Here is a 15,337-nt window from a genome sequence, read left to right as displayed (position 1 = left end):
GAGGATCTCATTCTTATGAGCCTCTCACTCAGATTACACGATTTTTTTTTGTCTGTTACGATAGTCACTGTGTCAGATTACGCAATTTTGACTCCTAAAATCTTGTTGTGTCGTCGACAAGACACATGTCAGACTACACATTGTTTCCTAACCAGTCATCGCATGCCGTCTTTAATGGCACGCGTGATGTCATCGAAAAGGCGAAACTAGTAGCGAGTGACTTCCGGAAACGAACGTAAACAAACGATGGATGAAGCGGTGAGTGTTGTATTGTACTGTGTTCAGAAAAAAAGTAAAAAAGGGAAGAAAACCCGACAATGGACACGTTCCTGGATTGCTCGAAGAGGACAGTATGGGCTGTCAATCCTGTGTAATCCGTGTAATCTGAACCAGGCATTACAGAGCTCTGAATTACAGACTGTGGGGTTTGGCTACAAAAATAAATACATTAGTTGGGGGAAAATGGGGGACATGTGAGGACTAAACAACTCCTTCAGAGTCTTCGTTCAGTCTTCCATTTTCACTGCGGCTCAAAGTCACAGATAGATAAATGGACAGAAAGAGATAGAGCAAATGAGGAGAAGAGAGAGATGGAGGACAGATTGTGTTGTCAGCCAGAGAGAAAGCGGCAGAGGAAGAAGGGCCTCATCTTTGATCAAATTTGCAAAAGCTTTGTGGGAAATAAAAGAGCTCTCAGAAATATCGATAAACATCCATTTCTGAGCTGTGTTTATCAGAGGAAAAAAAAAGGCAATACAAATAGAAATTAATGACATCTGTCCCCATTGCGTATGGTGGCAAGCAAGGCCCCTCCATTTAGCCATTTATTTTTCAGTGTAAATGGCAATTTAGTCATCTCTAAATGTCACCTCCTGAAGCTGTGGAGCACTTTAGCCTTGCGTTAGGGCTTTAATAGATTTTTTAAAAGTGCAGTATAGCTCATTCCATTTCTCTTATAGCTTTAGCTGTATATAGTTTATCAAAAATGTATTAAATTTCTAAGTGGCCTCCATCTCAGTGGACTGATAAATTCATGTGGTGTTCCTGAACTATACACATCCAGCCAAAGGATAAATGAAATCGGCAGAAGGAGGGAGCAGTGTGGCTGCTTAGGACCCACTCTTCCTATTGAAGTACATGGGCATAATAGGATATGCTTTAAGGGAAAAGCGATAAAAACGCAGCCTGATATATCACAGCTATAGGTCTGTGCGGCTCGGCATTTGGGAAGCGCATCCGGAGCCGCGGCTGTGCTGGAATCGTTTCACACAAACAGCGCAATATAACTGTAATTGAATAATATTTTCCCTATCAGGGCCGTTTATCCACAGCCATGCCTGCGGGTTGGACCTCTGGAGGATTTCAAAGTGTGCAGCAGGCAGCGATGTTAACGAGATTCATTCACCTCGTTAATGAGGAAAGAGGGTGTGTCTCATTAGTATGCGTCATCGCTTCTTTCATTAAACACAATCATGTAGCCTAATCACGGCCGATTCATTTCTCAGCCCTTTGTAGATTCTCTCAAATCATCCGCACAAGTCAGTCCAAGATTGTGATTGCTCACGTAACCGGCGGCCGCTCCCGCTCGGTTTCGCGAGTACACAACAGAGCGCGGCGCCCCATCTCTAGCAATCTGCACGGTTTTCACTGTAATATAAAGAATTGCCTTGAGGAAGGAGAAAAACAGAGTAAAACGATCTCAATCGGTTGCTTCAATATCACAATCATTACAGGCAGCAAATTACATCAGGTTCTCTTTCAGAGATTGAAACCAGCAGCAACATTGATTTAGCTTTCCATCATCTGGGGCCGTATTAGCTTTTGTGTGCTTTTTATGTTGAGTAGAGTGGATTAGAGTAGCTAATGAGCTTGCAGTGGTCAGTATCGCAGGGGCATTGGTATCGTTCGGCAACAGAGCCGACCCCGCAGTCGGAGTTTACTCAATTATAAAACAAGCAGGTTCAGACGAACCCGGTGCAAAAAAAAAAAAAGTTCATTGTAGCTACGACGTCGTGGCTGTACGCCCGGTTTTCTAAGCGTGGTCCGTGGTCGGGCCATATGCATAGATTTGTCCCCCCGAGTCATGATGCATCTGTCTTTTTTGAATCAAAGCAGAAACTATTTAGATGCTGTTAAATGAAGCACAAGCTTCCTGCAGTTTATGTCCAATTTCTTTAGGGTTAACAGAGGGCACTTTATCATAGCACGTAAACAAACTGCCTGAAAATTACCATATAGCCATCTGCTTGGTACCCAACCATTAAAATGTTTGGGGTTATGTTAAATGTTTATTAAAATGCGTCGGATTCTTACTTTCAATTCATACGCTTACTTTCTATTCATCAAAGAATCCTGAAATAAATAAAAATCACGGTTTACACAAAAATAGTAGTCAACATTTGAAGTGGATCAAAAGCTTTCATCAAAGTTATACAACAATAATTCTTGTCTTAGGACAACTTTGACAACTTTTTTGATCCACTTCAAATGTTGAATACTGTAATGAATTGATAAACATGTAAATCAGTTTAGCAAATAAATGCAGTGAATAAGAAGCTTCTTTCAAGAGCAAAGTAATCAATATTAAAGCAGTTATATCATTAACGTACTAGTAGAGAAAAGTAAAACTGACTTGCAAATGAATAGCTCGTAATCAGCCGTCCCCTCAAGAGAGTATGTTTGCAAGAAACAGACATCTACGTTCATTTTACGCACATACAGTACACGGAGGTGTGCTTGCGTCACTGTTCTGTGCATAATGGAACAAAATTAATAAAAAAACACAATATATTGACCCGAGTTTTGTTGTATCCCATGCGGCGTGCATGTTGGTGATGATGTAAGACGAATGCAAACGCACCAGTATCCGATAGAATCAAGTGAGGGTGAAACCGGGTTTCAACTTTTTAAGTCAGTTACATAAAAAGGTACATGGGTCTAAGTTGAATCTGAAAAAGTAAGACTGTGGACAGAATAGTTCTTAAAATGCAATCTTAACAGACCGATTTTGGTCTCAAGAACATTTTTCAAAGGTTTCATCATGTATCAACCGTCTTTGTACTCGGCCTTGTCTCGATCTCAGACTAAGAGTACTCAGATTTTATCTCAAGACCACAAATGCAGGATTTCACCAAAATTCCAGTGCTTTTCTGATTTATTTGTGAACATTAATGTAATTAAATGTAAAACCTCCTGTTTCCAAAGCAATCAATAAATTATTGCTAACATTATTATTTTTTTTGTTACTGTTGTGGCGGGTCAGAAATAGGGATTGTCAAATTAAATACAAACGCCCACACAATTCGAAATATGATTGCATGTATGTTATCTTTTTTTAAATTATGACATGATATAATGAAGCAATATCACAAGAACAAGAGAGCTATTCTCACGAATGTGAGCACAATTGCAAACATAATGTTTGATTTTGTACAAATGTTCATTAAACAAAATTTTATTTGTAAAACAATGCAGTAATTGTACCAATTCAGATGCCGTTTCTACCCCTTTCTACAACAGTGCAAAGATGAATTTTGTTGTTAGTGATTTCATTCGATTGATTACAGCTCTTTATTCTTCTAACTGTATGAAATATAAGACATTTCTAACGCAGTAAATGTGGATGTTTTAGATTAATTTAAGGAGTGCTGGTCTGGTCCTGGCCTTGCCTTGGTCAAGCCCTGCCATTGTCTTGTCTTGCCCTCGGTTTAGGTGGTCTTGACTAGAACACTAATAGTAGCTGCAATTAGCCCCAGAAGTTTGTGATTATTAGAGAATGAGGGACATCTACCTGTACCATGTTTTACACCAAAAACATGACTTTTAGGAGACAATCAAATTGGTTCAACACCATGGTTCCTAAGAAATTCCTTAAGTTGCTTTGGATAAAAAAAAAAAAAAAAAAAAATGTGATAATACACTACTGGATACCAGATTAAATAATAATAAGAGTAGCACGGACAGCGATTGGATATAATGAAACAATCACGAAAAAAACAAACATAATTTCGGTATCATTATCCCTGTGCAGTCGGATGTAGTTGGCTCGGTAGCTGAGAAATCCAAACATGTACATGCTTGATCCTGGTTCCTCTTGGCCACAAAGACTCTGCCGCCATTGTCAGCCCACAGGAAACATAAAGGGGGTTCTGTAATCCCTGCACCAGACAGGCCTGGGTACAGCGCCAGATCCTGATAAGATTAGGTCGCTAAAGGAGCGAACCGGGCTAAAATTTGAGAGAATTGTGAAGAGAGCCAGCTCTGACATGTGGCACCGACAGAGCTGCGAGTCGGCCCAGCCCTGGCCCGGTCTCACATGGGACACGGTCCTCTCATTATCTGGGAGAGAATCTTATCAGGCCTGGCTAGCTGCTGGCGGTCTATCCGTCTCTCTCCTTTTCTCTGTCATCCACACGCACACACAAACACACTCAGGTTGAGCAGGTGGATGGAGGTCATACCATACCTTGTATGATGTCTGGAGGGGAGGTTGTGGCGGAGATGGTGGTGGTGGTGGTGGTGGTTGTGGGTTTAGGGGTTGTGGTAAGGGCATCTAGATGGAAAAACACAACAAAAAAACATGACATACGGGGAAAATCAGGAAAAAACGAAACCAAACATGATCAAATCAACAACAATGAACTGTTTTGTGTTTATGTGTGTTATGTGTAGCTTTACTCCACAGATGGCAAATAAGTCTATAAACTACTAGTGAATTATCAAGCAGAACTACTGTACAAAATGAAATATTACTCTCTGGTGAAGAAGTCATTACGCAAGGTAATATTATTGTGTGTGTGTGTGTGTGTGTGTGTGGACATTTACTGCTGATTTAATGTTTGGGAAATAGAATAAAACAGCATTTAACAACAATTAAAAGAAACTGAACAAAAATGAAATGATGACATGAGGGAATGATTCGAAATGAAGGAAAACATCAAATGCAGATGGTTATGCATTTAAAAATGTCCATGCTAACAAATGACCATAGCGATGACACACAGAAGGGGTCCTGGCATACATTCTCCTGTTTGTTTTTTGCATTTTCACACTTCATTAGCCGCTTTCCCCCTTTTCATCCACTAATGTTGCTTCTGATTTAGCAATTTGGAGTGTGGAGTGCTGGACGCAATATTGATAGAACCCAGAGACAGCAGCGGCGGTCGTGACAGGCTTAGCGTGTTTGATGTCGGCGAGTTAACCCAGCGGGAGCGTTAGCCAGTCCGGCGCGTGGGGTGATCAGGATTTTTCACGGAGAGACAAACAGGCAAACATTAATGAAATGAGGAATGGGAAAGGAGGGCGTGCGGCCATGGGAGATAACAGCCGTGAAAAGTGACGCGGCCCGCGCCACTGTTTGCCCAGCGCGCCCAGACAGATACCACTGTGTTAACATCTGTGGTGGGGGAGATTGGTTGGCCGTCTCCCCTCCCCACTTTGTTGTCTGTGCTCCATCAAAAGAGCTAGGTGGGAGCCCAGAAACGCTTCCACTCTCTAATGATAAGCATCCATTAGGATGAAGCGCTCTGCCTCCATCGATACACAGATCACTCAGAAAATGGCAGCTATGTATTGAGTGTCATGCCATACAGGCCTTTTAACTCTGCTTTAAACACTTGCTAAGGCCATATTCACCCCTGTTAAATTAACAGTCGTAATAATACTGCTTCAAGTCTGTCCACATATACACTCACAATGTTTAATTGTCTCACATCGGGCTAATGTGTTCGCGTGACCTTTTAAAAAGATGTTTTAGTCAGACCGAAATTAAACTTATTAGTAGACGTGCATGTGAACCTATTTAGAGAGATTAATATGAGTTATATCTCATATACATTTACCTTGGTCCAAAAGAAATGTAATCATTTCACTTCATGAGAAAAACAAAAACACAGATACAAATATAGACCATTTTGCAAGATGTAAACAACACTGGTCCAGAACCACTTCCTGTTTCAGTTTGTAACTGTTTTCTTTATTTCACATGCAAAGAAAACATCTTAAAGATATTGTTTAACTTTTTGATTGAGTTTTACATGTTCTGTTGGTTGTATTTTATCCCAGCTTTTATGTAGTATTAAAAAACTGAAACAGGAAGTGCTTCTGGACCAGTGTTGTTTACATCTTGCAAAATGGTGGGGTGATCAGGATTTTTCTTTAGTAATGTAATACTAAATAGTAAATGTTACTAGTAATGCAAATAATATCACTGAGTTTGGGGGAAAAACAAAAACAGGTCCCACTCAGACTTTACACACATTATTCCTGACAACAACAATGATATTTTTGATTTGATATGCAATTATGCTATTAATCTGATAGCCCTGACCACTATAACACTCAAACTAAGTCTTTCACAAATATTAATATTTAATAGCACCATTTTAACCGGGGCATACACTCTCTTATAAACAACTAAGGCTATATTTATTCGATATATTCATTTAAAAATGTAATACTATTACAACCTTAAAATAACTGTTACTCCAGTCTTCAGTCACATGATCCTTCATAAATCATTCTGATATGATGATTTGTCAAAGAATCCCCCCAGGATTCTTTGATGAATAGAAAGATCAAAAGAACAGCATTTACTTGAAATAGAGAAATTTTGTAACATTGTAAATGCCTTTAATGTCACTTTTGATCATCCTCGCTGAAAGTATTATCATAAAAATAAGAAAAGAAACATCGTATTGAGCCCAAATGTTTGAAAGCTAGTGTAATTTGTATTTACTAAAAGATAACTATAAATAATGAACTATAAAATGATTAAACAAAAAGCAAGCACATTTATTCTTCACAAAACCCACACCACTGCACCCTGTCCGTCTCTTTAAGAGACAGGAGCGGATGTGACTGCTTTACTGCACTTTCTGATGGAAAAGGTGCTTTCAAAGATTTGTATGTTTGGCATGCCAATAAAAAACCATAATGGATCACGGGATGTCAGCCGTAAGTTGTTACCTGTCTCAAACTACACTGATTCACAAGGCAATCGCAGCTAGGTGAAAATTTCTCTCCCGGACATCTTCCAGAAGTGCAGAGCCATGTTGATTTCTCCCGCAGAAGATGACGAATTTGCACCCGTATACCAGAGAACAGAGCGAACCTGCTAAATTGTGCGGGATTTAAACACAATCATGCATCTCTCTAAAAGGACATGGGCTGAAATGTTTAATATTTTGACACGCTTGGTCATCCTTAATATCCTGAGGCAAAAAGGGGAAAGGAAACAGCTGACCCAGGAAACTCAGAGAGCAGTCAAGCATGAAAAATACAGTCTAACGAAGAGCAATATAGCTCACTTTACAAGCAGCAGCGCATTTGATCGATAGCCACTATAGACTGCATTTGCATTAAATAATGTGTGCTGAGTCTGGGAAGCTTAATGCTGTATGAACTAGCAGATACATAAATGTTTTAATAAAGAAAGACGGCAGAGCGCGAAACCCCTACTTAACACGCGTTCGGTTATATCCGACTCAGCGGAGTGGCAACTTTATTGGCGCCACACCGTTATGAACTGTGAATGCCCAACAGATGTTTGAGATCACAGATGTCAATAGCTCATTAAAAACTTGGCAGGCCGATTGGATCTATAACTCGCTGCGTTTAGAAACAGCCCAATTTTGTACATTTTTCAGAGGATGTCTTTTTAGAAGGCAACCCGATGCCTTGGTGTATCAAGGCTTATTGACTTTCACAGCACATACCTGCCATGTCATCCCAGCGTGTGTTTATAACGGCACATTATGAATCATAGCGACGGGCTGGGGCTTGAGTGTGTGTGTGTGTGTGTGTGTGCGTATAGCAGGCTCATTAAACCCGGGACACTGCAAAATACTCCCGGTTACACTGATTCCCCAGATACGCAAAGGCTAACGCTAGAACGAGAACTCATATTTTACTCTCTCCCTCGCTGAGCCACTTGCTAAAACGCTGCATCTCCCAAATGAGATGCGGACCAACGCATGAGTGGCTCGCAGAGACATGGAAGGGTATCAGGAGAGCGTGGTACACACGAGGAGCTGACTAGATGAGCACTTTAATCGGCATGGCATTTCCTGGCATGTCCTGGGACTCCTAACGGATAACAGTCATTCAGGAACGACACGGAGAGGGAAAAACACACATGAGTAATAGTGTGATTAGCAATGGGCGCTCAGGGCTGTTGATTTGCCCATCAGCAACCTTCTGTCATCAGGCAGCTTTGCGTGTTTGTTCAAGGAGATTTTCGCTTTCTGTTGCAAAACTAGCAAGAGGAGGGGAGGGAGCTTAACACAAGTATTGTAATGCATATGATAATGTGGGGCTATATGCCAGCTTTAGGTTTGGAACACAAGTATAAAGTCACACTAACAACTAAAGCAGTGGTCCTTAAACTGTACACTGTATTTTCACTAGATGGTTCTTGAAAAAAGACTAAAAAAGCTTTCGAAAATAGCTATCAGATGCTATTTCTAGCCTTTAAATGGACTTTCTTTCCTCTTTACTCTTCTGGGCTTCGGGGTCTATACGACCCCAACAATTGATTGAGTAATTATACAAAAAAATATACATTTTTAATCATACAAATAATATATCATTTTTTTTCTTTACTTCTCATCTATTCATTAATGCTTTGTTTTTGGAGATATAAAGTACTTTTGTATCCAGATACCACACAATTCCTTAACTACACCATTAGCTTGCATATGAAATATTATTTTTTTATGATACATTGCATTTATGCTCTATTACTAGGCCTTAATTTCTGTGTAAAAAAATTCAGATTTATGCCAGATTTTTTTTTTTTGACACATGAAGAAAATATATTTAGTTTTTTCACATTTCCCATTCATTTCAATGTGGAGTCATATTGACCAGAAGTGTAAAAATTTTTTTTTTTACATACCTTCAGAACAACCGAATCAAGCCCAGTTTTTGGTGTGTATAGATAGATAATGTATGAAAGGTCACAAAATCTTATTCTACTGAGATGAAGGGAACATTTTTTTAATTAAGTAAAAAAAGTCGATTGGGGTCGTATAGACCCCATGACCCGATTGAGGGCTACAGGGGGGAAACCTATGCAAAATGCATGGACTTCCTTCCAACTGTCTAATATTACTGGTTAATTGCACCAATAAATGGCAAAAGTGTCATTTCCTTGCTATAGCATAAATTCAATCAGAGTGCATTCCTCCTCCATAGACTACGCATTCCTCCTCTCTATAGAATCAATGAACGAGAAGTGAGTGAACAGCGTAAAATAACAAGTACCTGCAAATCTGACACTGGCAGCAGCACTGAAACGATCAACTCCAATGAAAGGCTAATAAAGGGAGGGCTTAGGAGATGGCCCTTGTTAATGACTCTGGCAGACGGGATGAAATGGGTGTGGATGGGAGAGGCTCCTCTGCCTTTGAGCCATGACACATGAAAGCACTTAAAAAAAGCACCCATCCAATCTGCCAGCTGAACCATGTTATGAGAGATTTATGTTTCTCAATAATTACAAGCAAGCCAACAGTATGAAAACTCCCACAAAACATGTAAAAAGCATCTATTCCATAAAAGACAAAGAGTTGTGCATCCGTGTTTATGAATAAAGTCAATTCATTAAATTTAATGTTGACTGTGTCCTACAGTGAATAATGTATTATGGTGTAGTAAATATACAGCCGTTCTCATCCCATGGCGTCATATATTGACGCTTTTGACAATGCGTATACATCCAACGCACATGGCACCCTTTAGTGTCAATATGAGACACAGATTAATATAGGGGAAGAAGGCGCCTCCTAGTGGTCTAACCCTAACCCTACCCCAGACCTAAACCTACCCATAACCGAAGCGTGTTATATTGACGCTAATGTATTACATTTTAGTATATTACATTTTTAATCCTTCTAATGTGGAGCAGACACAAATTGGAATCAACTGAATGACCATAACAATAATAATTATACAATATATTAAAACGTTTTGAAAAAAAAAAAGTTAACCAAAACATTTTTTAACTAAAAAACAAGACTCTGAAGTCAATTCTATGAATGCAACTTGAATACTACTACTAATAATACTAATACTAATACTAATAATACATTAATTAATAATAAAGTGGAAACATATCATTTGTTTTGAAATTAAAAATTACATGATTAGGATACATATTATATATAATATAATTTAATTACTTTAATATAATTAAAATACACACACAGCTTGTTAACTGTTGCATAGTTGTTTCTTTCACAAAGTTCAGACAAATTATCCATGCTTATGAAACTTCGTACTTTCACATCAATGTGCATGACAGTTCAGATGTTCTTGTTTGAGCTTAGATACGAAAGCATGCACGTCATTTGCATTGCATGCTTTCATCTTCACACATCCAGTAGAACAGTTCTACATTGCCAACTCTAATACGGCATATCTGCATGTCTGAATTCACAGATGACTAGTTTTCTGAACGGCCGGCTGCCGAGGCTGTGTTTGACAGCAGTGAAATGTATCAGGGCAATCTGACTTTTAAATGTGCACGTCACCAATACGATGAATTGTGAGGGAAACACTGATGTGACAAATTGAATAAAAGTAAGCGAGCTTTTAAGAATTGAGGGAAAGTACGAAAGAAGTGATTTACGGCTCCATTATTACAGCGCAGGGATGGGATTGGACCCGCAGTGACAGCAGTGCATTGTATTTTTTTTTCTTTCCCTACATATGTTCAGCTCGCTGGACCGAGGCTGGATCTTCTCGAGTTACATGCACTGCTAGAAAGACTGCTGTTCCTCCAGCTGTTCTTTCTCAGTACTCGTCTTCAGCTACACATGTTGTTGGATATAAGGGACAATTAGGTACCTCAAACAAGTCTGAGGATTGTCACAAATTCAGGCTGTTTATCAATCTCCATGCGATGTGTTTTTTCAGCAAACTGTGTTGAATCTACACTGTGTGAGGATTGTGGATTTAGATTTACACAAAAACAAATATCTGTTTATGCTTGCTATTTGCACAACCACACAGGGGATTCCATCAGAAGCACAGTCCAAAGCTTTACTTTGGTCTGTGATCAGATGTACATTTCCATAACCACAAACACATTCCCCAGGGTCCCGCACTTTCTGACCTCTTTTTCAAGACCGTTTTAGTCATTTGAGAATATTGGATACAATTAAAAATCAGACCGATCTGTGAGTCAATATGACAGATTCATTGAAGAAAAGAATGCAACAAATCAGACTGACTTGCTAAAGTTTTACTCTATCCAAGAGAATTATTTAGCCAAATAAATGTAATGTTTTAGGTCAGAACATACACTTTTCTAGGTCGGAAAACACTTTATTGTGGGAACTCTTATTCTTGACCCACCAAGAGAACAAAATTATGTTTGTGTTTGGGTTCAGTATGGGACTCTAAGCGCGGTTAAGGAAGTGTATTGCCGTGATCGATTTTTACCGGGAGGCTGTGAGATACCAAAGGAAAGCCCTCTAAGCATGGAGGAATTGTTACGAAGAGGAAACGTGAGCGAGGGTGACAGGCAGAGGAGGAGTGCGCAATATTAAAGGCCAGGGCTGTGAAGGCAAAGGTAGTCTTTATTAGGTTAGAGGCGCTCTGTAAACTTGTTACAGGCCGGTGTGTTAGATCTCATTCCCCCGCAGGGGCATGCTGGGATGGGGGCCTTGGAAAAGTGTCTCAGGGAATGTATTTTTTCCCCATAACCAGTTTAGTGCCAGCCACCCTCCAAGTGTTCTCCATCACTTAGCTTCACAACAGTTGGGGAACAAACGCATTAGAGAAAAATTGCCTCCGCAGTACATCTGTTCTGGCTGTCTATCGAGGGCCCAGGAAGCTCTGCTACCAGAAATCAAGAATCTGATATCAACTCTAATGCGCCGAATGCTTTCTAGCTCATTCACAAGCGGACACTGTGGAACAGGAGAGGTGTGCCCTTTTGAACTGAGGTGGCACATCCAATTAAATAAATTAACACCCAATTAATTATGAACACCCAATTAAATAAATAAAGATAAAAAATAAATGTTAAAGGATTAGTTCACTTTTGAAAAAACTTTTGCTGATAATTTACTCACCCCCATGTTATCCAAGATGTCCATGTCTTTCTTTCCTCAGTCGAAAAGAAATTAAGGTTTTTGATGAAAACATTCCAGGATTTTTCTCCTTATAATGGACTTCCATGGGAACCAGGTCCAACCGAGGTCCAAACGACAGTTATAACAGTTACAGATGCAGCTTCAAATGTCTTTAAACGACACCAGACGATGAATGAGGGTCTTATCATGCGAAACGATCGGTTATTTCAAAGCTTATTCCAAAAATGTAACTTTTCTAAGGACAAATGCTAGCCTTTCTCCATTCTGTGAGGCGCGTTTGCAACGTCACGTAATACGGAATTACGTTCAAAAGGTCACGGGCGACGTAGCCAGAAGTACAGAGTCAGAGTGTTTACAAGTTGAACGCATAGGTTGAACGTGAAAACTAACTCAAACGGCGTTTACAAAAAAGGAATTAAAAGGTAAAACAACGATGTCGGACGATTTTGATTCTGTACTTCCGGCTACGTCGCCCGTGACCTTTTGAACGTAATTACGTATTACGTGACGTTGCAAACGCGCCTCACATAATGGAGAAAGGCTAGCATTTGTCCTTAGAAAAGTTACATTTTTGGAATAAGCTTTGAAATAACCGATCGTTTCGCATGATAAGACCCTTATTCATCGTCTGATATCGTTTAAAGACATTTGAAGCTGCATCTGAAACTGTTATTAACTGTCTTTTGGACCTCGGTTGGACCTGGCTCCCATTGAAGTCCATTATAAGGAGAAAAATCCTGGAATGTTTTCATCAAAAACCTTAATTTCTTTTCGACTGAGGAAAGAAAGACATGGACATCTTGGATGACATGGGGGTGAGTAATTTATCAGCAAAAGTTTTTTCAAAAGTGAACTAATCCTTTAAGTTAAAGCTGCATGATTACGATAACTTGAACGAATAAACAAATGAAATGTCCAAACTCTTTAACAAAAACTGATTAAAGTGTCTAAACTGAAACAAACTGTTCAAATTTTGTAGATACTAAATTGCTTATCTAAACATTTGGGCCAGATTTAATAAACGGCAAATTAGCGTGAGCGCACTTGCAAAAAAGCGTCAATGGGAGTGGAAAGTTTGGTGCATGATCTATGGAAGAAGTGCAAATTAAACAACACAGACGCGGCCGGATCATTTCCATAATGACCAACGCAATCTACCAAGAGCAGTGCAAATTGGCATCTGGATTTTAGACATTAAATGATGGCACAAATACCAGTAAATTGACTAGCGCAAACCTCAGTAAATCACCTCGCATGATTCATTTAAATAGCCTTCTCCTATTTATTTTGCACCTGAAAGAGATACTCCTACAAATGCATATGCAATAAGATCAGCCGCAAAAATAACCCTGTCCATGCCTTTGTTGTTCACTGCATGTTATTAGTAAATCCTGACACTGGTTTAACACCAAAAGAGGGTTTGTGCTGGAGCAAGCTGCCCCTTTGTAGCATAAATCATGCATACACATGCCTAAATTTGGTCAGTCAGTCTTGAAACAACTAAAAACAAATATGTGCATGGTGATCATGTGACCTCCTGGAACAAGACTATGTTGATGTATACGATAGAACGGTGCCACTTGAATTGCATCTAGATTTATTTTTATATAAGTGCTGAAAGTGTAAATAACCCTTATAGTGGTTACATAAGGCCATGCATGAATAGCTTCACAAATACCCATGCATTACATATGCCGACTGTATGAAAAAGTATCCTTACTGAGACAGATTGCTAAATGCTCATTTTGCCTTCCCTGTAACATCTCTGTAAGAGCGTTTAATTGAACAGTGCCTCGACAGAACTGCGTAATATGCCAAGTATGCGAAGAGTGCTGTGGGTCTTGCTGAATGTGTCAGGGCCACTCTGTTTGTAATACGCAGATGTCATCCTATTAATTTGTGGGAGAATAATTATAAGACTAGAGTACCCAGATGTCTTTATGAATGCACGTGCACGTATGTTTGTGTTTAATATATTTTATTGTCACTCTGTTAACACAATGGAGACGCATGATGCTAGATTAAATGGTGACAGCCCTGTCAGGCAGTCCTGTTTCTGCATGAGCAATTCCAATGTCAGATGTGTGGTTGAATTGTGTAGATATTAAAGTCATAAAAAGTCCTGATAGAGTGTTATTTTCAATGCCGTTTTTAATAGGGGAGGGATTTGAGCTCTTGCAGCACCATACCTGGCTATGCCACTCTCTCTTCTATTCTGTTGGTTCAACTGTCATGAATTTCTCGTGGAATGACTGCCAAGTTGCTCATGGGAGAAACGTGTGAAAAGCCTGCCGCAATTACTGGCGCATTTGCACTTCGTGCTGGGGCAAGTTTTTGGAACACGCACAACCTGGGCGAAGCCAAGTTTCTGTGGCGACCCACCGACGACATGCAATGTTCCCACACATACAAAAACAAAAACAAAAAAACCAAGTTGTTTTTTTTAAAGCTTATCCACAGTATCATTTGATACAATGACTTGAAATTAATCTGAATTAGTTGGGCTTTGCTTCCCTCGCTACTGACATAAACTGTATATGTGTTCACTTAACGATCCTCATTGCAGCACAAATCCTTTTTAAAATAGCTCTGAGTCCATTGTTACACTCTGAAAATGGACGACAGCAATTTCACCACAGGCTTAGTGCAGCAAAAGATATCAGAAGTAAATTCCGAGAGGAAAATGGTCAGATTAGAACGTGTCCTAGAGGAAAGGAAATGTCATTGAAATCAATGTTATTGACCCATGACTCAGATGGAGCGGTGAAGTGAGTGAAAGAGCAAGAGCTTGAAGAGACAAAACTAGTCGGTCTTACCACGCACAAAAAGGATGTAGTCATCATAGGCTTCACCCACAGAGTTGGACGCCACACATCGGTAAGTGCCGTTGAAGGACTTGTTTAGGTTCTCGATGAAGAGATCTGAGCCGGTGATAACTGCGTGAGATGGCACGTCGTCCTCGACCCTCACCCAATTCACCTGTTGAGGCCTGGATGGAGAGACCGAGCACAAATGACTTTGGCCTAGTGTTGTGCAGCCAGACCATCAAGCCTGGTTCATATCACAGCCTTTTCTGGTCAAGGGACCGGTCACTCAGGATTACAATGGCCATGGTAAAAAATAAGAGGGAATTTTAAATTAGTTTTAAGGTTAAAATAACTAAAATTGCATTGACAGAGAATGTGGGGAACCCTGCTAGAAATTCTCCTGGAAACCACAATTGTAGAAGTCTGGGA

General features: G+C 39.8%; 1 protein-coding gene across 8 annotated transcripts in view; it reads right to left on the bottom strand.

The window, feature by feature from the left end:
• Positions 1-15,337, bottom strand: part of cadm1a (cell adhesion molecule 1a) — a 257,858-nt gene that overhangs the window by 29,496 nt on the left and 213,025 nt on the right. For 4 of the 8 annotated variants that reach the window (XM_039693684.2, XM_039693687.2, XM_089123962.1 and 1 more), the window contains 2 exons: positions 14,918-15,090; positions 4,466-4,552 (listed from right to left, as the gene is read on the bottom strand). In XM_039693684.2, coding sequence (XP_039549618.2) covers positions 4,466-4,552; positions 14,918-15,090 — 260 coding nt within the window. The remainder of the gene's footprint in view (positions 1-4,465; positions 4,553-14,917; positions 15,091-15,337) is intronic. The other 4 variants (XM_089123963.1, XM_039693691.2, XM_089123964.1 and 1 more) reach the window with 1 other exon arrangement.

The sequence above is a fragment of the Pimephales promelas genome, chromosome 19 (genome assembly GCF_988280905.1).
Source record: "Pimephales promelas chromosome 19, fPimPro1.hap1.1, whole genome shotgun sequence".
Classification (NCBI taxonomy): Eukaryota; Metazoa; Chordata; class Actinopteri; order Cypriniformes; family Leuciscidae; genus Pimephales; species Pimephales promelas.
The sequence above is the reverse complement of the archived record's forward strand: the minus strand, read 5'-3'. Positions and strand labels throughout refer to the sequence as shown.